This window comes from Thermobia domestica, chromosome 8, assembly GCF_964235325.1.
Source record: "Thermobia domestica chromosome 8, izTheDome1.hap1.1, whole genome shotgun sequence".
Lineage (NCBI taxonomy): Eukaryota > Metazoa > Arthropoda > Insecta > Zygentoma > Lepismatidae > Thermobia > Thermobia domestica.
In genome coordinates, this window is record NC_137461.1 from 20,656,368 (window position 1) to 20,683,809 (window position 27,442).

General features: G+C 36.8%; 1 protein-coding gene across 2 annotated transcripts; it reads left to right on the top strand.

Moving 5' to 3' along the window:
- Nucleotides 1-1,061: 1,061 nt before the first annotated feature.
- Nucleotides 1,062-27,105, top strand: LOC145692760 (ubiquitin-conjugating enzyme E2 L3). Of its 2 annotated transcripts, none has more exons than XM_081768205.1 (4): nucleotides 1,062-1,209; nucleotides 9,303-9,398; nucleotides 18,543-18,729; nucleotides 21,665-27,105. In XM_081768205.1, exons 1-4 carry the CDS (start codon nucleotides 1,183-1,185, stop codon nucleotides 21,817-21,819), a joined length of 465 nt encoding a protein of 154 aa, XP_081624331.1. In that variant the 5' UTR covers nucleotides 1,062-1,182; the 3' UTR covers nucleotides 21,820-27,105. The 2 variants fall into 2 exon arrangements, with proteins under 2 accessions (XP_081624331.1, XP_081624330.1); XM_081768204.1 differs by lacking the exon at nucleotides 1,062-1,209 and adding an exon at nucleotides 3,954-4,025.
- Nucleotides 27,106-27,442: the final 337 nt, after the last annotated feature.

Consider the following 27,442-nt stretch of genomic DNA (forward strand, 5'->3'; position numbering starts at 1 on the left):
AGCGCCAAAACGGCAAAAGATATCAAGAAGCGGCTTTTTGCAATTTGTACAAAGAATCTTTTCCCTTAGACATGTATTCATACCGGACGTGGTTGAAGTTAACGAGTTTGGAAGTCTTAGTTTCATACTGTGAAACGATAGTCACTTATTGGTTTATATGGTTTAAGAGCATGGTTTAAGAAAATGCATAACTTTGAGCAGTGGCTTCTGTAAGGAAATTTCCGAGTTTAACTCTCTTGAGCAAGATATTATGAAAAGATAAACATTTATCACATTAAAATGTGTATACAAATAGTACCTTAAATATGAATTTAAAAGTTTCAACTCCCTCTTGATGAAATCTTACGTATGCTACTAACTCTGAGAGATTATATCTATTTTATCTTTGTTTTCATAAATGAGAGCTTCAATAGTAAGCAGAGCTATTGATGACACTAGAGGAAACAAGGGAAACCGGCGTCATTGTCATAGTGCGGAACTCTTGCATTCACTCGTGATGACAGCAAATTCAAATATACATGCATACTCCCATTCATGAGGAAAAAAATGTTAAGTTATTATTCTTTCATGAAACCGCAAATAATTAATTAGTAGATTTAATACTCTTTAATATATATTTTAATAGGGGCAAAGCTTACTTAATTGATCTTTACTTTCTAGGAACTAGTTAAATGATTAAATTAAAAGAATTATCTATCAAATGGATTAGTTTATATTATATTAATACTATTATTGTAAAATACTTGCTGTGAAGGAATAAAAATATACCATAACTTTTCTCTTTTTTAAATTTTAAGTCGCAAACAATGGGAATTATTCACGTGGGAAATTATTTAATTCTCAAAGTACCGTGTTCTTTCCCCTTCTACACTTGTTCTCCTTCTATATAGTTTCATTCTTTTGCAATGATCAGGTTACCTCAATTTCCAAAGGAACATTCATGGTACTTCATGGACACATGCTTCGCTTCACACGTGATATATACAATTGAGAGCTTGTAAATAAACTTACTATTATAAAGAAAGCAAAATTTAATTATACATAAGAGAAATAATTAAATTAATTCTTAAATAATTTTTTCAATGATGAAAGTATTAAGAATTTACTGCATTTAGCTCCGCCTCCAATGATGGAGGAATAAAGTGGAATTATGCCCACTCAAGCAGAGAGTTCGTATCCAAGATGGCGGCGACCAGGAGGTTGCAGAAGGTTGGTGATTCATTGAAAATTGTGACATTACCTCATTCCAGGAATAGAAAACTAAAATTTGAGTGTATTTATTGTTGTAGAAAGTATACCGCTTCGAGTTTTCTAAAGAGTTGTACCACTTCTCAGTGTATTTTAAATGATTTTGGTTGTTATACTTCGTGGATTATCCTCGCTATCTATACAGGAAGTTCCCAACCCAATGAAATCAGAATTTTTTAATACTTTAGCGATACGAAAGTGAGAAGAATGAATGACTGTCACTAATATAGTGAGGCAAACAATAATGAGGATAGAAATTTGAAATTTAAAGTGTTTTAAAACCTTTATGACATTATTGTGTGTTCCCGGCTTCACGCGGCTAAATATATGCATTGTGGCGAACGTACTTCTTAAAGTAGTGAATAGTTGTAATATAGGCCTAGTATGGGTTATTGACTTGCGGGAACCATAAAGCATCTCCATAACATTATATCTAAGCAGCCAGTAATGTTAACTTGTACGTAGAAATATAAACAAGTACAAATCATCCTGGTTGTTAAGTTAACGGTACGGCGAATTTCAGTGAAGTACAATCTTATGTTCAATCACTAAAACAGTAGCTATGTAAACTTTACACCCTCCACCTGCGCATCCGTTCAATTCAATCCGGTCAGAAGTAAGACCGTTTTAAACAACCCTGTCTCGTATGTGCTACACGTTCTTTTGCATAGGGTGGCAAGAACTGTATAACATATACAGAATAGAAGTATATGCAACATGTGTTACAAATGTGTATAGTTCATGACATACTGGGCTGATATTTAGTATCTCCCCCAATCTTGCACATATAAGATTTACAGTGTGTTAAGCTTACTTTACAAAATATAGCTGAGCTAGGAATAGCTACCAAAGGGAGTTAGAATCCCCCAGGGCCCTTGTACTTTTACCTTTATCACAATTTAGACAAAAACAAGGTACTCGGTTCTGGAACCATGAAACGAGTTGAGGGAGATACTAAGTGCCATCCACATACTGTAACTTGATACCTTCTCACCCAAGTTACAATTCTTCCTATCAATAATTTGTCATTATTCGATGGATTTTATAATTTCATTAAGGATACTAAAATGATGGGGTAACGTAGGGAAGGTTCTAGAACGCAGGTGCCCCATCTAGGCTAGTTGCCAGTTTGGTATCTTGGTGTACTACAGCTCAGTACTTGGTTGACAGTATTGCCGAGCGAGTGAACGTGAGTTAGAAGCCCCACAGGACACGTTTTCTAAACTAAAATTAAAGAATACTATTGAACAGGGCTGAAAAATCTTGCTGGCAAGTACTCGCCAGCCAAAGTCTACTATCCAGACAATTTTGTAATCACAGGGTTTATACAAATAAACAAAAATCAATTTGCGAAATAGTAAAAATATCAATACATTTATTTTGTTTGTTGATATGTCTCTTGTAAAGAATAAAACAAGTTTTTGATTAATTGGACTTTACTCGCCACTGGTGAGCAAGCAAGTGGATTTTTCAAGCCCTGCTATTGAAACAATTTAACTGACGTGCCCAGAAATGTATCGTAAGGAACAAATTCTTAAGCTGATTCAGGAACAGATTCCGTTTTCTTCACCGGTTCTTGCAAAATTCTGCAAGGATCGGCCTGTTCTTAGTTGAAGATGTCAGTATTTATTTATTTATTGAAAAAATGTTAGTTTCGTTAATTTCTGTTAATATTCGGTTAGCGCTAACTACTTACATCGCTGTATTCATATTCCGCAGTGTGCGTTTTCGGTAAGTATATATAGTTCTCTACAGCATTTCGCATTTCTACAACATACTTTATTCCATTCTTAAATGAAACACAAATCAGTTACGTACCCTTACTTCAACGGCACTTTTCCTGTAAATCTAATTTTTATCCTGTTTTGGCCTTCTTCATCGAAACAGCCCCGAGAGCCTTTTACCCACTGAACAAGGTGGCATCTGTCGATGAAACAGCTTGGAACTTCAATACGACGCATTTGTGAGATCAAATACAACAAAGTAATGTTAGACAAAAGACAAGTATTAAATAATAGTTACGATGGAAATATTATAGGAAAGTAATTTAAGTATGTTTGTCAATAGAAGTAAGTTTTTGCTGGACTGGAAATAATAACCGGATTCTAGATCTGTTTAATTTAATTTCGAGAAAAAACTTCGTTTTAAATTTACAATGACCGCTCTAGCTGGTATACTCAAAAACGAGAAATTACATTCTACTAATTTTCTAAAAATGTGTCAAAACTTCACTAACCTTAAGCTAACCCTTTCCAACCCCTACCCTACTTATCGCTATCTTACTGTACTCTTCCCTACCCTACCCTATTCTATCCTTTTAAAGCGGCCCTACTTGTCAATGCGCAGCTGGGGCGTGTAGTGTAAAGCTTACCCAAAACTTTTACATGTTTCGTAAGTATGTACTCAAATCGGTTTGTTAATTTCAGTTATCGAGGAAAAGGTATGGTATTTAGTATCTCCACCAAATCCATCGACGGCACCGGAGCTGTTACTGTGACTTATAGTGAGCCGTTGTAAATGACCGTTTATGCGTATACCCACCCTTGCTGACGCGCCTGTGCCTTCTCGCTGCCGCTCAGGCCCCTGCCCTGACTCGGTTAAATGACATTCGTGCTTTTTAGTGGCTACCTAGCACAAGTTGATTCTTCTATGCACTAGTTTTTGTTCCATACTATTTATACTCATCACAGTAACAAACAACGAACCGTAATCAGTTCCAAATGAGTCAGTCACCAACAAATGACTTGAGGGAGAAGCTAAACAATACCCAGGAACAGGTATGTGTTCAAGCATAATTTAGACCAAGTAACCATATGCATTTTGAATGGTTTCTGCTAACACCTAGCCTAGAATATATATGCGTACAAATTTAGTGTTCTTTTTCAACACCGAAGCTACATAAAACGTAATCTACAGTTTTTAACGTGGAATCTGAGGCTTTCAATGCTGTCTTACCGAAAATTAACTCGGGACCGTGTGCACCAATTTCTAGAAATGTGATGCTAGGTTATATAGGTTGAGTTATATATAGATCGCTTACTCCTGTTGGAATCTTTACATAGACGTGAACAATGGTATTACTATCGGCCATGATAAGTTAGTTAGTCATACAGTAGACTCCGGGCTAAGAACTCAATCCGTTTTCCTAACGCTTTTTGTAACCGAAATTCTTTTTCTCATTGAAATTAATGTAAATACAATTTGTCCATTCGAAAGTGCTTTCAAAGCTAGAAACAAATTGACAGCTCAAAAGCACGTGCAGATTGGTTTTGGAGAAGGGACTCTACGTCACATAATTGCGGTCACTCGGTGAGGGTCAAATCATAAACGTCATTTTAGCAACAGTGGGTGGGGGGTTTCCTTGGCAACAGACCTTAACATTTCAATATTGCCACTAGTAAACGCGCGTATTCAGAAGGAAAGTAGTTATTTTAGTCTTTCGTTTTTTTGTGCGTTGGAGGGGTTAAACCACGCACACATACAGCCTGCCTCCTTCCCACCATCCACAAACTGAACGACAAAGACGCCCTTTCATCCATTCAAACAAACCAATATTTACAGATTTTCCTTTTCGTTAAGACTCACAGGACAGTTCTAGCTGATGACTTATCGGTATACGCACGAAGTGGCAACGGCGTACCACGTGCTTCTCCAAACGTCAGTTTGTTTCTAGTTTTGAAAACACTATAGCCACAGAAACACGGTACTGATTTTTTAAAATGTTTTATGTAGTTATGAATATAGAATTGAGAATAACAGTACTCCTCTTTTAAAAAAACAATGAGAAAGCTGTGGAAAGTAGCTTTCCTAGTGTCCCCGCTCAGTTATATATGAAATGAAATATTTCAGTTTTACGTCCCACGTTTATGCCGGTTAGGCTAAAGGGGCAAGGTTCTAGAATACAGGTCCCCTTCCCATTTAACTGTAATAAAGACAGAAAACAGCGAGCCCTGCGGGGCTCTAACCCGCCTTCACTCGCTAATGCTCGTTCGGCAATACTGTATGAATTAATTATTAAACTTTGGTACAGATAGGAACCAACCTTGCTACTAACCTATATCGTGGGACCTTTGTTCTAGAACCTTCCCGGCTAAAGGAGACGGTGATGCTGAGAAATGAATGAAATGGTGGAATGAAGAAAGTAAAAGAACTCCGGGAAAACCCACGAGCATGGTGTTTGTCCACCACAAAGTCGACACGGCGCGAGCTCGGATCGAACCAGGGACCCAAAGCACCGGGGGTGAATGCTCTACCACTGAGCCACCGTGCCCCCCAGTTATTTATTAAGTACGTTTGAATTGGTTGCAAACCGAAGCAACTCTTCTAAAATTCGAAAATGTGTGCTGCAAGGTGGATTCTGTCTCAGGATTCGAATTTTTAAAAGTATGCAAAAAATTACAGTTCATTTCCAAATTTTATAAAGTGAAAAGTTCCCACTGATTCAGTCGTATATTACATAGGTTCAATATTAGGTTCGCAACTTAATGTCTGGAGGCACTGGCTGAGCCATTTGTTCACAGTTGTCCTGTCTTCTTAATACTAGTTGCAGTCCCCGCTAGTCTAATGGCTGATGCGGGGGCGCGGTGGCTCAGTGGTAGAGCGTTCACCTCCGGTGTTTGGGGTCCCTGGTTCAATCCCAGCTCGCGCCGTGTGGACTTTATGGTGGACAAACACCGTGCTCGTGGGTTTTCTCGGAATTCGCCCTTTTTCTCCCACTTTCTTCATTCCACCATTTTACTCATTTATCACCGTCTCCTTTAATCTAACCGGCATAACCTTGGGACGTAAAACTCAAAGATTTCATTTCATTTTCTAATGGCTAATGCGTGTTTCCGGTGGAAGAACATTAAAATTTGAATGCGTTACGGTGGTTCGGATTCTAAAATTGTACGTTCACATCTTGTAACTTTGTTGCTGAAAAGGTACGCTCAATATCAGTAGCCAAACCAAACCATTCTGATAGACTACATTACATTTTTTTTTAGGAAAGTAAGAATAACACTTACGAGCGTACGAAGCACATCGAAATACCTCAAATTACTCACCTTGTAACGTTTCTCTTCGAATGCACACAGTGTTTTTTGTAACAGTGGCAATTCATGAAATTTTATCGATACCTAATGGTCACCTACTTTTCCCAATAGGTATAGGTTGCTTACTTATAGAAGCTGTAGGGTACATATTCATAAGAAAATATCTCTATGTTTATTACTTTAATTCAGTATTTTCTTCCTCTTCGGAAATTTCAACACCGCCATTTTTTATTACTGTGTCGCAGAATCCTTATTTTTACATCTCCTATTGTAAGTTTTGTTTTCTTTTAAAGAAGGATTAGTACAGAATATACTGTGATGTAATTTCGATTTTTAATTACCCTTAATAGTCTGTGTATTCGCTGTTTGTACGAAAACACTATTTACATTAATAATTTTGCGGAATCCCATTGCTCTGTGTGGTTCTCTCTCAACTCATGTAGAATTGTTAGTTCATAGGCAAACTACTCAAGCAAAAATAAGTTTAATCATCTTAGTCATTAAACTCAATCAACAGCAATACCAATATGGGAAAGACATTGGACAAAATCTTATACTTAAATGTACCTTGAAGTATTTGCTTACCTACTAGAGTAAGAAAACCCTGTATTTGAATGAAGGACTTCCTGATTGTGAAGCGAGAACATTACTACTAGCATATGATCCAAGTACTTAATTCAAATATTAATAATTATACTCAGTTAAGCACCCATTTCACCGAGAAGTTTTAATGACCGGCTTGATTACTTTCCTCAGTATGACTTCTTTAAGGAATTTTACGTCGTTTGAAGAACCTTCGTGTATGTCTTGACGACTCGAAAAGAAGCATGATACGGTATTGAATTTTTTCATATAATCGCTTTCTCGCTATCTTGTTCTACCTTTCGGCTATTGGCAAGTTACAAATCTATCTATAACCATTGCGAGCTTCTATTAAAGACATTGGTAAAAGTTTTCATAGGATATCTCCATTAGTATTTAAGTCGTTGATGGCAAACTTAGAAGTTTAATTTTCGAAGAGTTCAAATAAATTGCTCTGAGAAACTGTTGTAGAAAAATCAAGCCTTGAGTTCTTGTATTATTGACCAATAAAAGTACTGTTTAAAAATAAAAATACATAATAAAAGTAATAGCTTTGCCATCTATTCACTTGCAAAATTTAGTATTGTTAAATAAGGAATGTACCTGAGTTGCAGTAACCAAATATCGTAAACGTGGCTATCTTTTGTACTTACAAATATAATATAGTTTTGTATCTTAAAAGTCTTATCAGTGTTTCATTAAGTTTCAAATATTCTTACCTAACAAACAAAATCATCAAAAGTATAAAACTAAAAATAAAATATTCACTGAAATGTTATGCACAGAAAGTTGTAAAGGGCAATCATAAGTTTTCTTTTCTGTCTTCTAATTTATACAGAGCGTTCAGAAAGTCTGTATACACCTGAATTGTCACATATTCAAAGCAACGAGAAAATTGTTTTACTCAAAATTTATTATATTTTATGGCATAAAAGCACTGTGTACAGGGCGTAGCATACACACACACATTTTCACAGCAAATGTTGGAAATGTCCCCCATGAGCCTCCAAACATGCTTGCACACGTTTCTTCTTGTTCTCAAATACTCTCACAAGTTGTTCATGTGGAATGCTATGAGCAAAATCTCGAATAGCTGTTTCGAGTTCTTGTAGCGTGTGGGGGTTCCCTTTATAAACAGAATTCTTTGCATAACCCCAGAAGTAAAAATCCGGAGACAAGTCAGGAGACCGAAGTGGCCACAATCCCTTTGAAATTATTCGATCTCCAAAAACCCCTTGCAGTAATCTCATGGATTGGCGAGCTGTATGTGATGTAGCGCCATCTTGTTGTATCCAAGCATTACAAATTTCGTCTTCCGTTAGTTCTCCCATGAACTGGTGAATAATTTCACAATAACGAGTTGAATCTATTGTTTGTCTGAAAAATATGGGGCCGACTATTCTTCTTTTGGATTTTGCAATCCACACCCCTACCTTCTAGTCATGCAGAGGAACTTCATGTATGACATGTAGGTTTTCTGCACACCACAAACATGAGTTCTGGGCATTGACGTAACCTGATAAATGGAACCAGGCCTCATCAGTTAAAAAAAAATCGTCAGACTTGTCCATAACAAACCGTGTAAACTATTCACAATACTGCACTCGTTTTACACTGTCGGGAGGAAGTAACTGCTGCACCGCTCTCACCTTATACGGGATAAGACGCAGTTTCTTACGAACCGCCATTTGTGCCGTATTGCTTCTTCCTGAGCAAGTTTTCGAAGTGGTTTATGCCTTATGGGGGCTACGTTGCATTGCATCCGATATGGGTAGTATTTTTTCTTCATCGAGCACTGACGGTCTACCACTTCGATCATAGTCCATTATCGTTCCAATGTCTCTAAATTTATCGATCAGTGCCTTTACAGTGTGACGATTCGGAACAGGTGTATCCGGAAACCTAGCTGCAAACTTATCTTTGACTGTCTGTTTGTACTCACCTTGTTCACGGAACACATGTTCAACCAGGAATATTCGTTGTTCCAAAGTTAACACCATTGTTTCAGAAACCGCTAACTAGATGCAACAATCACTTCAACGTCACTTTGCCGACTGGAATCTAAGAAAGGAACTTCACGCAAGGCGATAATATAGCATTGTTACAAACCTTCGCATAAAATTTTTTTAATGTGACTTTGAATGCGACTTTGACTTGCCACGATTCAGGTGTATAGAGACTTTTTTTTTGAACGCTCTGTATATATATCACGCGCCGGTCGTCTGTATGTACACATTTGCACAAGGATAGAGCGAGAGAGATCCCACCAGGAATGGAGCCTGGGCCTCCCGGTTGATAGATAGGCGCATTTATTTACTCATGATACGAAATCTCAGATCATGGTTTCCTTTGAAAACTGGGTAGAAGCATTAAGAAAACCTGTTTTTTTGTGAATATCTTAGAGTGTATCTAATATCATTCCTTTCTGCTCGTTAACAGGAACTTCAGGATATCCGAACCTCAGGGATGAAATCATTCCGAGATGTTCAAGTGGATGAACAGAATATTTTGAATTGGCAAGGCCTCATAGTTCCAGTAAGTCATTTATTAAATTATTATTGTATTATTCGATTATAAGAAATTGCTGATGATTATATTACTGTTTTGAAGGTAACTCTAATCTTTACTGGGGGGAACTTTACGTAAAGGAGAGGGTGAAGAAAAATGATTTAATCGAAAGTAAACAGAGTATTAATGGATTAATCCAATGTAGAAGTGATGTTTCCTTTTATAATAAACTAATTCTTATTTATATTGAGCAACTAAATAACATATGTAAGTCTGTAAATGGCGCGTTTTTTAACAGTGGTACTTACCACTGCGTTGTATTTACTTGTAATTTGGTTATAGTTTTATCATCATCCCGTTATCTTTTATCAAATACAAAGAAAGTGGAAAACAATGTCCTTTTTCTCGATTGTTAGATACTAGAGCTTTTCAAACAGCACTATGCTTGAAATAAAATTAATAGAGGTAAGAAAAAGATAAAAGTGTAACTTGGGTACACACCTTTGGCGTGGGAGATGCGGAATACGATTCCCGGCGGGACCTGATCCTGTGGCTCGGATCCTGTGTAAAGCTGTAGGCTCACGGTGTAAGATTTGTAGACAGTATAATCAACTGCTTGAACAGAAAGTAATGGCCCGTTAAACGTCAATTGGCAGTACAGTTTATTTTGCAATTTTATTTTTTCGAGGTTTCCATTTTAATTCATGTTCATTTTATTTTCAAAGACAGTTGAGTTATGTTGCTAGTTGATATGTTCATGTTAAGTTTTTATCAGTGTTTGTAATCTTAATCTGTGCTGCTAAATTGCATGTCAATACGTAGCCAATGATAATTCAGTAGGCGAAAATGTTTACATGTCTGCACCTGCAAAAGAGAGGAAAAACAATAAGAAAATATAATAAACATAAATTAAATATATCAAGATAGTTTAAACTACATATTTTTTACATTTAAAAATCAAGAACCTTTGTAATTTTGACGCTAAATACCGACTACGAAGTTATCCAGATTATTATCAAAGGTTATAATATATATTTAAGAAAGATTAAGAGTTCAGTTTTTTGTGACTAGGTTACTAAAGGTAATAAATAATCAATAAGAGTTTCGACCGATTTGGTGCTTTCTTTTCCGAATACCGCTAGTCTTTGCCAAATTGAAAATAATGAACAGAATTTAGTCTATTTAAAACTTCACGTCAAGACCTGCAGTGCTTGTATATAATTTAAGTCAGTTTCATATCCAGTGTTAGGTATACAAATGTACGGTAAATATATATAGTCAAAGTTCCTTTGTTAATTACGGAGATATCTTTAAGAAGGCGAAGGCACATTATACTTCAAGCAGTTGTTGTTATCTACTTGTATTGAATGGATTTGAGATTACTCTCCAAACTTAAGCGATAATAACGGTATTCTAAGAAAAGATGGATATGTTATACTTACGTGGACTCTTCCTAGCGCTCCTGTGACCATATAGAGTATTTAGAAAGTAAAAACAAATTATACTATTATAAATAATGGTGGATAGTATTATTTATATAATGAGATGGTATATATGTATATAGGGGGTAGACAAAAAATCAAAAAACACTTCATACAGGATACGTAAGTTTGGTCCTCCACTGTGCAACACGTGTTGCGGTTGCCGATCGTTTTTTGTTTTCAATGTGTCATGTGGACCTTCCTCTTCCGTCAGCAGGAACCAGTTCACCTGTGAATGTCGTGGTGTGAAAGTGGTGCGGTAAAATGGCGACCTGACAGACTTCCAAAGAGGCATGATAGTTGGTGCCCGTCTGGTTGGAGCTTCAGTGGCAAAAGTGGCGAACATTGTGGGGGTATCGAAAGGCACTGTGTCCAATGTCACGAGGGCATACACAATTCCTGGGCGAACGACGTCTGCAAAGTACAACAGTGGTCGAAAGACAATCCTGTTAGATAGGGACCGGATGGCATTAAAACGGATTGTAGCAGCTAAAAAGAAGACCACTGCAATGAAAATTACGTCTGAACTCAATTCCGGCCTACAGAACCCGATTTCATCGAAAACAGTGCGACGGGAACTTCATAAAATGAAAATTCATGGCAGGGCCGCTATCGCCAAATCCCTAGTCACAGCAGTAAATGCGAAGAGGTATATCCAGTGGTGCAATGACCACAAGGCGTGGACTCATAAGCAGTGGAAACACGTAATGTGGTCCAATGAATCGACCTTCACCTTGTTTCCAACAACCGGTCGTGTTTGCGCATGGAGAACACCGTCGCAGACCTATGATACAGACTCTCCCAACTGTAAAGCATGGGGTGGTTCTGTTACAGTATGGCAGTGATATCGTGGTTTTCTGCAGGTTCCATCATAGCCCTGCATGGAATGATGAATGCTAAGGCATATGAGGCCGTTTTGGAAGACCAGGTTCTGCCCATGGCCCAAATATTGTTCCCTGATGGTGATGGCATCTACCAAGATGATTTGGTACCCTGTTATGCTGCGAAAACGGTGAAATCATCGTTTGAGGAGCATGCTATCACACCTCCCCTGGGTCCTACAATCACCAGATATGAACATCATTGAGCCATTGTGGTCTGAGTTAGAAAGGCGTGTTCGGTCTCATTACCCTCCACCAGCATCCCTTACGGAACTGGAGCATGTTTTGGAGGAACATTGGTACAAAATTCCACACACCACGATTCAGGAGCTGTATACGTCCATTCCACGTCGGATCCAAGCTGTTTTGGACGCAAAAGGGGGCCCCGCACCATACTAGGTATGATTTTCACATTTTTGCAAAGGTTTTAGATTTTTTTGTCCAATCCCTATATATATATATATATACTCCAGCAAAAAATACCAGTCAACATTTCCTCGGAATCGGTTAGTTTTAAAGTTACAGGTTGTCGAAAGTGTGGGAAAATGGATTTTAGAGGTGAATATCTCCAAAACTACTAGCTATTGAGCTGAGGCAGTATGTTATTGTCTTAGACTTGTGATGCTCTCTCTGAAAAATGCATGATTCAGAAACTTTTAGTGGCGGTGCAAGGCATTCCCCACTGGAAGCGAGGGGTTTCCGTATATTCCGTTAGAATAAGTGGGGTCCTATTCATGACATATGAAAGAAGTCCCACTAAGTAACAAAAATACGCTGACAGAAGATCGATATCTTGATCAGTTTCTGTATGTGAAAGCAATAACCAGTACTTTGTACTTCTAATGAACTTTGTAACATTTCGTTTGAAAAAATAGCTGGTTTATTTTATTTACTGCTAAGGATGTATGAGATCGTAGGCAGTACATTGTGATTATAGTTTATCTTTAGTTGTCTCGAAATTATTCCAAACAATCTAGAATTCTTCCCACTTTTCCGTAGCTTGCTACGGTGGCGGTCGTTGTAACTGGGCTAACTTAGTTAAGTCTTCCAAGGACTTCTACGCCGGGAAACTGTGTAAAATCCACACTCATGTATTCACCTACATTAACGGAATCGGAATATTCAGCGTCATGTATAGACGAAACTGTACGTCCAATCGATGCCTGAGCAGGAAAAAAAAAATGCAAGATCAAATACACAAAACTGCATTTGGATTGGAAGTTCTTGAAAGTAGCATACTAAATTTAACTAACTAACTCACTCTATGGTCTATGGAACCCGGAGGTTCAGTGCCGCGTTCACAAAAGCTCTCCACTGACTTCTATCCTTAGCTAATTGCATCCAGTTTCTATCCTATCTCTGAGATCCATCTTAATATTGTCCTCCCATCTGCGCCTGGGTCTACCAGTCAAGACTTTGAAAGCGTTTCTACTTTCTTCCATTCTAGCTACATGACCTGCCCACCTAAGCCTCCTAGACTTGACGACCCTAACAATGTTGGGTAAACCGTATAAACTATGTAGTTCCTCGTTATGAAGCTTCCGCCATTCCCCATTCTCGTTCCTCTTGGGTTCGAATATTCTTCTCAGGATCCTGTTCTCAAATACTTTCAGTCTATGTTCTTCCCTCAGAGTAAGCGACCATGTTTCACAACCATACAGAACAACAGGCATGATTATCGTTTTGTATATTTTAAGCTTCAAATTCCTCGACAGAATTCGCGACGACAAGAGATTTTGAACCGAATAGTAACACGAATTCCCTGCTTTTAGTCGACATTTAATTTCTTCGTGAATATGATTTTCGTCTGTTAATATTGATCCTAAATATTTGAAAGTATCCACTTTATCAAAAGCATTATTTAATATTTTAACGCCTCCACAATTTGCCGTATTACGGTCCCGACGCACTTCCATGTATTTAGTTTTCTCTGCATTTACTTCTAAACCCATGTCCCTGCAAGCGTTTAATAAGATCTCTGCATTTATTTCTACTGTTCTCCTATCATCCCCTATTAAATTTACATCATCAGCATATGCCATAACCTGGTGAATGTCGTTCAACTCTAGGCCCTGGTTGCTATCTTTGATTTTCCTTATGGCGTATTCCAGCACAAAGTTAAATAATAATGGCGACAACGCATCTCGTTGTTTCAGGCCATTTTCGACGTGGAAGCTCGTGGACAAAAATTTTCCTACCCGGACTTTACTTTGGGATTCACTTAAACATATCTTAATTAATCTAATTAGCTTTCTCGGTATTCCAAGTTCTGTAAGAACGTTGTATAATGTTTCTCTCCTAACCGAGTCGTAAGCCTTTCTAAAATCAATAAATAGTTGATGTACCGGGGTATTGTATTCCCACTTCTTTTCGAGTATTTGGCGAATGGTAAATATTTGGTCGATAGTTGATCGATTTCGTCTAAATCCGCACTGGTAATCTCCAATAATTTCATCTGCGTATGGGGTCAATCTTGCTAACAAAATATTTGAAAGGATTTTATAGGATGTTGTCAGAAGAGAAATGCCTCGATAATTATTACAGTCAGTTTTGTCGCCTTTCTTGTGAATTGGAACAATGATTGATTCTTTCCACTCTTGTGGCAATTCTTCCTTGTTCCAGATAAGGAGAATGAGTTTGTGTATCTTGTTCCACAATTTTTCGCCTCCAGCTAAAATTAACTCAGCCGGAATTTCATCTACACCCGGAGATTTGTGTTTCTTCAATTTCTTTATAGCAGCTTCCACTTCTATTCGATTGGGTTCTGGAATATACGGTTCTGCGGTGTGTATCTCCTTTTCTCCACGCACATTAGTTTTTGGCTGCGTGTTCAGCAAATCGTCAAAGAAATCTTTCCATCTATTTAAGAGGCTATCCGTATCGGTGAGAACTGTTCCGTCAGATTTCTTTAATATATAAGCACGAGGTTGATAGCCTTTCTTAAATTCGCTGATCCCCTTATACATGTCCCGAATATTTTTATTTTTACTATTATCTTCAAGTTCCTTAATTTTAGCTTTCAAAAAATCCCGTTTCTTTGTTCTAAAAGTTTTGGAAGTTTCCCGCCTGATATCTGCGAAATTTTGTGTAGTTGTTTCATTCGGATTTTGTAGCCACCGTAATTTTGCCTGTTTTCTCTTCTCTGCTAGTTTTATGCATTCCTGGTCGAACCATGGTTTGTTCCTACGGATTTCCGCGTGTCCCAATTTTTCTTTTGCTGAAATTTTAATGCTATCTCTAATTTCAATCCAGGTATCCTCAACACTAGTGCACTCCGAGTCTTCTAAAACCGCGAATCTATTCGAAACTTCGATCTGGTATTCCTCTCTTACCTGGCTCTCTTCTAATTTCTTTAAATTAAATCTCTCCGTTTTCGGACATTGAATATTACCTTTATTCAACGATAATCTCTCCCGTATTATCGCTACTACCAGGTAGTGATCAGTGTCACAATCAGCCCCTCTAAACGACCGGACGTCAATTATGCTAGATTGTCTTCTTCTGTCTACTAAAACGTGATCAATTTGATTATGTGTTTTTCCGTCTGGTGATGTCCAAGTGTATTTATGAACGTCGCGATGTGGGAATTTTGTACTCTTCACGATTAGGTTTTTGGATGTTGCAAAGTTCACGAGTCTAAAACGTTGTCATTACTTTCCTTATGCAAACTTTCGTTCCCTATAATCGGTTTGAAAATATCCTCTCGTCCTACCTTCGCATTGAAATCCCCTAATAGAATCTTCATATGGTATCGCGGGAGTTGGTCAAATATCCGTTCCACTTCTTCGTAAAAACTGTCTTTTATATCGTCCCCCTTATCTTCAGTTGGAGCATGTACATTTAAAACAATAATATCACACCACCGTCCCTTAAGAGTAATAAAAGAAAGTCTGTCAGTAACAAATTCAACCCGTTTAATTGCTGGTAATATTCGTTTGTGAACGAAAAACCCTGTTCCTAACTGGTGATTTTTATTTCCTTCCCCGTAAAAGAACGTGAAATTTCCGGAATTCTCAGATTCATTTCCTTCCCACCTAACTTCCTGAACTCCTACTAAGTCCATCCTGTATTTCTCTAACTCACTCGTTACAGATTTTAACGCGCCTGCCCTATAAAGACTTCTAATATTCCATGTTCCAAATCTCATGTCCATTTTCTTTTGCTGATGTCGTGCCAAGTTATCAGTCCTTGTCCGAGGCTTTTGTGAATGTTTCTGAACAAGTACCTTTTTTTACAGGATGAGGGTGTTAGCCTTACCCAAACCCCCAAGCTGGAGGACCACTCCTAGTCGTCTGTCCGCGACTGCTTATTCAGTATATTCCGCAGCTAACCTCTATATCTAGCGGCCTTCTTCTCGATCCGCAACCTGAGGACGCGCCATACCGTGGTGACAGGAACCCACGTTACACGGTACTAAATTTAAGGTGATCTAACTAGGGATGTACTTAAAAAAAGTAAAATAAAGTGGGGGTGATGTATATATTTCCTGAAAGCTTGGGTCAAGGTAAGATCAAAACCGGCTACTAAAATTGGGGAGGTCTCATGCATCCCGCTTGGGGGCAGCACTTTACTCATTTTTAGTAAAATCTTTAAGCATATTCATAAAGTCCGTTGCCACGCCGAAAAATGTGAAACAGTGAGACAGATATGAAAACAGAAAAACATGTTTTTCATCATTTCAAGAGTACAACGTATCAAAGTAAAATAAATTGTCCCAGACGGGGTGCAACTCAAAATTTTTAAATGGAAAGAGGGGTCAACTTGCATGTCGTATGGAAGTTGGTGTTAAATGAAAGAAGATAAATCAAGTCTCGACTCTCTACGATAAGCCTGCGCAAAACAGCGGTGGGTCAAAATATCAACGCAATCTTCATTACAACATCTATGGTCACTCCTATGAATCTAAAACGGTTGGGATAGGTGAAAAAACAAAAACACGGATATGTCATTATTTCAAAATTATGATGATAATGTTTCAGGGTCCCTCGGAGGGTCCCAGACGGGGTCCAACTCAAAATGTTGAAAGGGAAAAGGCTTTCAAGTAGAGTATCGTATGAAAGCTGATGTTAAGTGAAAGAAGATGAAACAAGTCTCGACTCTTGATGATAAGCCTGTGCAAAATGGCGGGAGATCAAAATGTCAATACAGACATTATTGAAAAGCCTATAGCCAGTCCTATTAATCTGAAACTGTAAGACAGATGGAAAAAAGAAAAAAAAAACTAGAATATACCAAAGTTAAAAAGAAATGTGGAGGTCACCCTCAGGATGCCAAACGGGATCCAACTCAAAAGTGTCAAATGCCAAGGGACTGAACTTAAATAGTTATTTTGTTAACATGTCATCCATTGCATGAACATGTGCTGATTAACCCCCAGAAAGGTTTATGTCCTCTCGCTACAACAAGACTTGGATTATAAGAGAGAAAAGGCTCCGGTTGGATGTTGTTGAAAAAGTCACGACTGTACTAATTGGAAATGCCTGAGAAATTGGAAAGACTCTTCCCTGCTAAACATGAGAAGTTCCATTTCCTGCCGCAACTAATAGGGTACCTGTTGAGGTCGCTGCGACCGACTTTCTAGAAAAAATACTCAACTTGAACCCCTTTCTCATTTCAGCAGTTTGAGTTGGACCCTGTTCTGGCACCCTGGGGCAATTTATTTTACTTTGATACGTTGTTCTCTTGAAATGATGAAAAACATGTTTTTCTGTGTCTCACTGTTTCAGATTTTTCTGGTTGCAACAGACTTTATGGACACACTTAAAAATTTTACTAAAAATTAATAGAGTGCTGCCCCCAAGCGGAACACATGAGACCTCCCCAATTTTGGTAACCAGTTTTGATCTTACCTTGATCCAAGCTTTCAGGAAATATATACATCTCCCCCACTTTGTTGGTGCAGGTTCAAGTACATCTCGGGTAAGAGGACACAAGACATTTGTTTCACAACTGTTTGGTGTTGATAAAGGCGTGAAGGTTATGCTATAACTGTAAGACTTAGTGAGAAATAAAATAACTGTTATTCATAGTAAAATGCTAATAGCAAATAATTAGAAATGAAGACAATTGGCAGAAAATTATCGCATTTGATAGTAGAAACAAACTCTGTTACGGAAATTAGAGAACACTGTTTCGTAGTATATTAGGCCTGTTAAAACTAAAGACTTCGAAATTCAGTAAACTGTTACTATAATTTAGTTTGACAATATTTGAACCTACAAAGCTCTTGAATTAATCGTGGGTCGCTTACTGAATACACTTGAAATATTCGCCAAACTTAAGAAAATTGTTATGTGAGAATGATTCACAGTAACAAAACAAAAGAAAAAGAAAAATAAAACGTAAAGGATTTTTTATTCATAAATATAACTATATACCAACTTTAAATCTGGATTCTGGCAACATTGATAAAATCTGGATACCTATTTTTGATGTGTACAACACGCGGATCTCGCAACAGTGACGTACCATAGACACCGCACTTCTTCTAACTCAACTCTTTTTTTTTTTTTTTTTTTTCCTTTCTTTCGTCCACTGTTTTCTTCTTGTCGTTTTTAGTGCCCATTTTTTAACATTATATTTATTTTGGTGGTATGTATTCCTTTTCTCATAGCATATTTTTGTCATCCATTTTTATCCTTGTTACTTTACCATTAAAGACGGAACTAGCTGCTTGTTCCGATACGTTTGGAGAATATTTAGTTTTCTCGTGGGAGAATATGTTGGTAAGTAACTAATTTTTTGTTAACTATTAAAATTGTGTTGTAATTAAGTATTTGATATAATTATTTTTGTCTTCAATTTTGCAGGACAATCCTCCTTACAATAAAGGTGCCTTCCGAATCGAAATAAACTTTCCGGCAGAATATCCTTTCAAGCCACCCAAAATAAACTTCAAAACTAAGATCTACCATCCAAATATTGATGAGAAAGGCCAAGTTTGTCTACCTATAATTAGTGCCGAGAATTGGAAACCTGCTACTAAGACGGATCAAGGTATGTGTGCATTTTTTTCTTTATCAATGGATAAGTTCCAAATTGATTCTGTAAATCACACACAAGAATACGAATAACTTGAGTAACCAAGAATGATTCCTGTAATAAGAGAATTATCGTAAACTAAGAATCAGTTGCCAAGTATTGTGAAAATCTTCCTTACCTAGTGTTGATCTACATGCTAGTTGGGATGCACCGTATTCGCACGGGAAGAATAGTTTTATAGACAGTATTTCAAAGGAATATATGAATCCCCTTTCTTCCCCTTTAGGATGCATAATTTAGTCAACAGTCATTCAAGCGGTGCAGCCTTTGCGAAAAAATTAATCATTTATCACTTCATGTGAGGTACTGTTTACGAAATGGCAGCCATTTTATAAACGGTGCCCCATACGACAAACTTTTCCTTACAAAAGTTGTTTGTTTTTTCGTATTATTTTCATTGATGTATATAAAAAAAATACATAGCGTGCTGTTTAAAAATATTCGGGTTACTCTTTGATGCCGTGTTGTTTTCTTTGTTCAAAGTGTTATTGTTTCTTTGCGTGTAAATCTGAATTTAGACAACGCAAATAAAACAAGAAATATCAATTTTAAAATATGGTGATGAGCCAGCTCCGGATCGAACGTAATCCTCGCAATTATTGTATTATATAACTTCATTTTGTGCTCAGTTGGCAACACTGCATTGCATATGATGTTATTGAGCATGTCTGAGGGTACAATGTTTGCTTACTATACTGTTGTGTAAATACCATTTTGATTACTTTAATCATTTTGAAGTTCTTTCTATGTCAGTGTATCTTTCGCATTGCTATCTTCACATGATTCTAGATTCTTCTTTCCTCTGTATCTCCTGTGTTTTTGGGTGTCGGCTCGTAAAACTTTGGATTTCTCACTTTTCTTCGCTCCTCTATCGATTGCACATTGTTTGATTGGGCAATGCTACTATCAATATAAGATGTTCTCTTGTAAGTAAATGCATAGATAGATACACTAGTTCCACGTAACCTCCTACATAAAAGGTGGCTTTAACTCCAAAAGAGACAAAATTTTAGTTTACGTATAAATTCTAAATGATAATTTTGTTAAAAATAATTTGATTACTTTTTAAAAGTAAACTGAACAACAACACATGTAAAGCGAAATATTGGCCTTAAAATTGAAAAAGAAAGAAAAACCATTCCACACACTGTTCATGGGAAGGACTGGGGTGGGGTCAGAATTTGCAACGGAATACAATTTTTTTTTTTTTTTTTTTTTTTTTTTAATATATATATAGCATAAACGTCCTTTTTCAGTATGGAGGTATTATGTAAGACTTAACCTACTCCTTAAAGAAATACAAATGACAAATCGTGCTTTTTATTCTTAAGGAATGATGCGCACAAAAAAATGGGGGGGGGGGGCGAGTTAGTCGCCTGGCCACGAAGGGTCATGAAGATCCTGGACCATGACTGGAAGTTTGCATTTGAAAACAATGTGTCAGTCCCTTCTTCAAAAATCGGAAGATAGAAGTGTGCTGCATTCTTGAAACCAGAATAATCTCGGCTGCACTGTGTGTATGCTGTAATCATATTTTCTAGCACATTCTCATCTTTATTTAATAAGTATTATTTTAATGCTACTACCGTGTACCCATCCACAAAGAGCTGTGTGCTCTCTCCGCTGGTTTAGTGGAGAGCACGTGTACTTTTGATACACGCGTTCCCAGGTTTGATTGCCGGTGGGCGAGCTTTACAGTGATTCGGATTTTCCCCTATACTGTGATTCCGTGTCTCATATAGTCTCAGTGGTGAAAGACACTCAAAACTGCAATCCAATCAATGAAGGTATGTCGGTTGCTTGGGACATTTTCAATTATGGGTTGTATGTTAGTTCAAGTATCTCACGATGCTGAATCAGCACTCAAGAATACCGTTCACTCACCAGGAATCGCAGATAAGTTTATTGTTCGCGTCTACAAGAGTGATCAAAAAGTATGGGAATGTAGTTGCACAGTGCCATTTTTCGATATTGTATCAATTTCAACTAGTAGGACTGGTACCCTAAACCTTTGGTACAGTCATTGTCGGGTTTGAACGAGTTGTGACATGTTAGTTGGCTTCCAGAGTCAGAAGAGTGAGGACGTGTTAAAGAGTATCTGTCACGGCGCCAACATTAAGTTTTGTTCTAAGCGGCAAAAAAGTGCCAAAGAAGCTCACGAAATGTCAAAAGCAGTGTATGGCGATGAAGCGGTGGCATCGAAGAATGTTTACAATTGGTATGAGCGATTCAAATGCGGCAAGGAGTCGGTTGAAAGCGAGCAACGATCGAGACGTCCTTCTACATCAAAAACAAATGAGAACGTGCAAAGTTTCACAAATGATTCGTTCAAACAGGTGAATGACTATTCGAGAGCTTTCCGAAGAACTCGTATGGATCCGTGAAAAGCATTTTAACCACCGATTAAATGGGCAAATGGCTTTCACGACGGAAACGTGTTGTGTCACACTTTGCTTTAGATCCACGAGTTTTTAGCCGAAAAAAAAAAAAATCCCTGTCTCTCCACAGCACCATACATACGACTTCTGACTCTTCCCAAAAATTAAAACTGTTTTAACACCATTCCTGACATTGACAGGGCAAGGACGCAGCAGCTGAAAGCTCTTACGAAAGAAGCCTTCCAGAAATGCTTCCGGGCATGGATTGAGCGGTGGGATAAGTGCATTGCTAGCCAGGGACAATACTTTGAAGTAGATTAAATCATTTTCCATGTTAACTTATTGCTTTGTTTCTAATGAAATTATTCAATGTATTTTTTGGTCACACCTCGTATTTTATTAGAGATGTTTTCAGGCAAAGAGTTCTTAAGTTGCCAATATATTCTTTAATTCATGTTTGGATGTTAAATTGCCTAATTGTGTAACTCCAATCTTATTATTGTTTCTTGTAGTAATACAAGCTTTAGTGGCCCTAGTGAATGATCCTGAGCCGGAGCATCCGCTTCGAGCTGATTTAGCAGAAGAATTCCTGAAGGACCGAAAGAAATTCATCAAGAACGCTGAAGAATTTACGAAGAAGCACAGTGAGAAGCGACCATCTGATTAAACTATGAATAAGGCAAACAATAACTGTGATAAATTGTTCTTCATGTAACCTGCCTCAAGGATATAAAGAAAAAAAGGGAGTGTCTGTAGCTGTTAATATTATTCAAGTGAAGAAAGTGATTTATAATGGTGCGAAAAAAAAAAAAAATAATAATTGAACCTAAACCGTTACTGAGCAGTGTTGCATTTGCACCCTTTTTCGCTTTTTTTTTTTTTTTTAATTTTTTTGAAGAATGGGGTATTGAACTTAAAATCACATATTTGTTAACTTCTGTATAAATTTGTTTAAGAAAAAATAGCTCTTTTTACAATTGATGTTGAAAGTGTTTGTGTTGTAATTGTATTAATTTAATTAATAATTTTTAGGCCATTTTCCTTCCTGTTTTTTTCGATCGTGCGTAGTGCCTGATAACAACACCTATGTATTTTCGCAGTGCGCTTGTTTAAAAAAAAAAAATGATCTCAATTAAATTTAGCCGTAATTTTTGTCAGCTTTTTCTCATTTTTATATAATGGTGCGAGTTACACTGTTAAGTGATCATATTGCAATAAGACCTTGATGCAAAGCTTGTAGCATAATGATCGTTTCTTTTTTTAACAAAAATAATGTGAAATATGAAGTTCTAAAGAGATTTTTTTTTAAAAAAAATCCTCTTGTTCAAATTAGAGGTAGCGAACAAAATCTAAATTCCCAATCATAGCAGGAAGAGATGTTACTTTACATATTGTTTTGAAAGCTGTTAACGATTTAATCATGTTTCATCCAATTGACCAACTTGGTAATAACTTAAGAAAGTAGAATGTTCCCTATGAACGTGTTAGTTGTATGAAGAAAACGTAAAATAGTAGTATTGAGTTTTTCGAGATGGGAAGCGAAACATTTATTTATTTATTTAACAGTTTGGAAAGGGTTCTTGCGAAATTCATGTAACATATATTATTAATATTATTTAAAGAAAACTTAAGTTGGTGTTTTATTTTGGGGGTTGTAGTTGTGACTGAATGACCGGTCGTAGAGACTGTGGCAACAGACAGGAAGAGAGATTTCCACTGCTCATGTTTTGTGGAAAGTTCGGTGAAGATGTTAAGATATTGCGTAAGCATTTGAGTAGTTGTAAGAAAAATATATAGTGTCTATATATGAACATACATCTGTCCCATTTTGTACAATAATTACTGCCATTCTGACTATATGAACTATTGTTTATGATGAAAAGAAGGCATAATAATTTTAAAATAGGTTGTTAAATGGTAATATGAACTGTAAGTTTTGATAAGTTCTCTTACTGTCGTTGTGAGTGCGCGCGTGTTTTTAAATCGAAGCGGCAAGGCGTGGTGGTGTTTAAGAACCAAAGGACCGAATGTTTAGGACTGCAGCTCCTGGTTTATGCTACATTAAACGGATAAAAATTACCTTGTATATACATTATATGAATATAAATATAGATATATATATAAAATATTGAGTCTCACAATGTCTTCGAGTGTGTGTTGAGTGAATGGTGGAGCTTCCTTTGTAGGGTTTTTTTTTTTTTTTTTTCCTTTCTTCCTAATTGATCTTTATGACCAAAGCATGCCAGTGGATATATTCATGTCTGGTGTCTGTCACATGTTTTAACTTGTGTGCCACATGTTCAAGATAACTAATCGTTTTGTTATTAATGAAATCGAAAGTATTTGCATTCAATATGTACAGTCAGTCAGAAATGATATTCAGATATATTTCGCTTTTGTTTTTATTCGTTTACCTCGATCATGGGTTGTGTGGATCGAGAACTTTTTTCAGGAGAAGTAAGTACTGAATAAGCGTTTATGCTAGTCACTTTTGAATTGACTGATGTGTAATGTACTTGCATATCGCTAAGCATAATCAGGCTTAATTCGCACCAGAAGTGTGACGATTCCCTCAAAGAAACGAACTATTAGATTTAATTCCAAGCGAATCTTTCTTAATTAGTTGTTTCGTTTCAAGATTCCAGCCCATCAGAATAAATTGTTGATGATAATCGAATTTGCCTAACCTTTAGATAAGTGAATAAGTGCCTGATTTCTGTTAGAAAAAATAGAGGTAATGCTCGTTTATTTATTTTTCGTGTCTTCTATTCGTTAAACTGTCGCTGAGTTTATGATTGGTTAAAATGTTCATTCTTTTCAATAAACAACAGTATTACTAATAGTGTGTGTGTACTTGTGAAACAATGGCTGATATTCCTCGTTTACGTAATACTCAAATAAGTATTGCAAGTCTTTACTAATTTTCGTATTTTTTAACAGCCACTATCATCTGCTGAGCCGATTGTGTTAGTGAAAGCAAATATTGATGTTTCCTTCTATTTGATTGCAATTTCATCCGAGAATTTCAATTCAATTGCTTCAAACATGATTTAGTATACATATCAAACGTTGCATTGTATAATAGTAAACGTGGAGAGATATCAAATAACTGATAATTTTAACTTGTCGACAGTTGAATTGCCTAGTATGAGATTGTAAGCTTTTGGTCACATTGGGAGAACAAATAAATCATGGTCTAATGTAGGTCGAAGGCTGATTAAATCCAGATTTGATTACAAATATACTTACGTTTTACCCTCTCCTCCAATGGATCACTGATGCGCGATAAGCAACATAATGTTCAGTTGCCAGTATTATTGCGGTTTTGTAGAATAATTATGGAAAGAAAGATCAGATTTCTCTGTATTAGTGAATTCGTTTTCGCTGTGCTGAAGAAAACTAATTCTGTTTGTTTCAAAGTTACAACAGAAGAGAGTGACGTGTGGGTTTTTGCTGGCAAACTTGGTCAATAGTGATAGTAGCTCTTCTAGAAATATCCTTGCGCGCTCAAAGGAGTTCGTGTGTGACTGAGAGAGTGTACATATCATGATGTGTCATGTAAGGATAGCGAGGATTTCTATACCCACCGCTTGCATGTTTTCACATTAATATTTATACTTCCATCCACCCTTTACATGTGCTTCTTGTTTTATTTTCTGATTTCCCTGGATGACCGTTGCTTCCTTCATTGGCACTACAATTAGATACCGATATTTGATCTTTACTACACTTAATAGATAGCTTTACTGTTTAGTACTACTACTTCGTTACTCAGACCTTTCCTACTTCGGATGTCTACCATTGACTGTTCTGTTTCCGATAATGGTTTTCCTAGTAGAGGTCAACAGTCACATTAGATTAATAACCAATGTCCACATACCCTTTCACGTTTTGCCTTGTTATTTGGTCAATCTTTATTTTTTCTGACATTACTCATTATATTGATTTCAGTGTTTGTTGGTATAATTGACCTTTGACATTTCTTCTAATTCTGTTCTTATATTCTGAAAAATTTACTTTCGTATAGCAGTCACCTTTCAGCTTTTCCCAATTTTACATCAATGTATGTATTTCAACTTACTAATTTATATATAAAAGAGGGCAAATAATATTACTTATGTGGTGTCTTTATCTAGAGTGGTATTTTTCTAGAATATTTCGCAAACTTCAGTGTTTACTCATTCATGTAGTTCTACTCTCAGATTAATTCTTAAACCGCTTCTTAATTCATCTTTGTCTTGCATTTAAGGAAAAAGGGTGCCTTCAACTTTAAGATCGAAATTGTGCATTTGTATGCCTTTTTTACAGTTAGGAATTTGTAACTGTACACTGAATAACTTACGATGAACACATTATGAATATAAGATGACGGAAATGTAATGCTCATCATAAATTGTTTAGTGAACAGTTATGGCTTCAGAAAAGAGGAAAAAAAGGCTTATTATGTACTAAAATTCGACCTGAAGTGCTGAAGTTATTCTTTTTTCGAACGCAAGAGAAGGAAGATAGTTTAAGAATTAATCCGGAAACTAGGACTACATGAATAAGCAAACAGTGAGGTTAGCGAGATATTGTACAAAAATAATACGCGAAAATGCACCACACAGGTTACAGTATTTGTTTCCGATTTTCTGTTGTATTTCCGTTCTTCACTTCTGTTACACTGTATATCCTCAAGAGTACATAATTCATAGTGAACTTAGTTAAGTCAATAAAGGTAAGTACCCATCCCAATAGCACTACGATGTGTGTTATCTTGTTCTGCAGTGAACTCTCTGACATTTTGTACGTTTGTTTACATCTTCATATTATTTCTGCATGTTAACGTCGTTACTATCTTGGTCTGTGTGATACACTTCGTATGTTATTAGCAAGATGGCAGAGTTCTTTGGATCATCCGACCTCCTTAACTTCCGGCTGGTTTCTTCTGACCCTATGACCTCTATATGCCCTTAGTTTTTTTTTTTTTCTGTGTAAGCACTGTTCTTGCTATCAACAATTTAAACGAGTTATGTATTACTTGATGCAACTATTTAACACTATTTTGTATAAAAATCAACATTTGCACTTTGAATGTTCTGTGACTTCAACAGAACAGTGGAACAGTGAGTATAATAGGTATTGTTTCGGTCCGGGTATCCCTGTTCGGGCACCAATTTATAATAAAATTACTAGGTTTGATTCCTGTTCCTGGTCGGGTAGTTAATTTATAACAGGTAGGGTTTGTATCCGGGTTGTATAAATCAATTTACAAGCGGAAATTGTGAATTTCCTGGAGGTCCTGAGTTCTCTCATTCGGGCGCTGTTGATCTAGCCGTAAATTTCGGTATGGTAGTCTCATTCACTCCCATAAGTTGTTCGAGCTCAGGACCTATAGGAAATTCATAATTTCTGCTTGCAAATTGGTTTGCTACAACTCGAATACAAACCCTATCTGTTATTGCCTGACCAGAAACAATAACAAACCCAGTACTTTTCTGTTATATAAGGTCGTGCTTTTGACTCGGCTATTCTTTTTAAGCAAAAATGAAATGTGAGGCTAATTTTGATTTCGCACATTTTTCGTTATTGCAAAACAGAGTAAAATTTGGCTTAAAAACAGTGTGCTTGTATCTGATATCATTTCTGACTGGTAACTTCGTTCCTTTGTTAATTAAAAATATTTAAATCGCAGGTATTTTCCAGATATTCACACACAATTTACTGTTTAAGGTCTAAATACTTGTTAAGTGTACGAGCTGTAGAGAGAAGAGCAAGAGAAACAAATGACTGTAACCAAAAGTAAAATTGCACTGTGATGGCACACTATGCAGTGTGTAATATGCAAATATTGAGGAAAACCATAGTCCACACGTTACAATTTAGTAATAAATGATTTGCTGTTGTGAATGACTTTTTTAAACGAAAGGAAAAATTACATTTGTGTGTGGAAATGCAACATGTTGTACCTATATTCCTGTCGTTTTATTTTTATACTACCTACTTTGGTGCACACTACTTAAAAAATAGTTGGCGTATAAAGAAGTAACGCTCATGCTACTTGTAAAAAGTGCCGACGCTTGGATTAATTTCTAATTGCAATTTTTAACACTAATTTGAGGAGTGCTAAATCCAATGAAACTATTTAGAGTAAAACCTGTCTTTAGCGGAATCGAAGTGCCATTTTGACGTAAGGCAAATTGTTGAAGTTCCTTTAAACTTTTAGCAGTATCTTGACAAGTGTTTACCCTGCAGTCTTCTTTCAACTGAATGCCATATTCATCTTCCTCGGAGACGCGGTGGCTCAGTGG

What these genes read in the sequence shown, in the direction of transcription:
- LOC145692760 (XM_081768204.1), top strand. Translation starts at nt 3,969, where the DNA reads ATGAGTCAGTCACCAACAAATGACTTGAGGGAGAAGCTAAACAATACC. An exon ending in TAAACAATACCCAGGAACAG is followed by an intron (nt 4,026 to 9,302) that starts GTATGTGTTCAA and finishes GCTCGTTAACAG; the next exon opens with GAACTTCAGGATATCCGAAC. An exon ending in TGCTACTAAGACGGATCAAG is followed by an intron (nt 18,730 to 21,664) that starts GTATGTGTGCAT and finishes TGTTTCTTGTAG; the next exon opens with TAATACAAGCTTTAGTGGCC.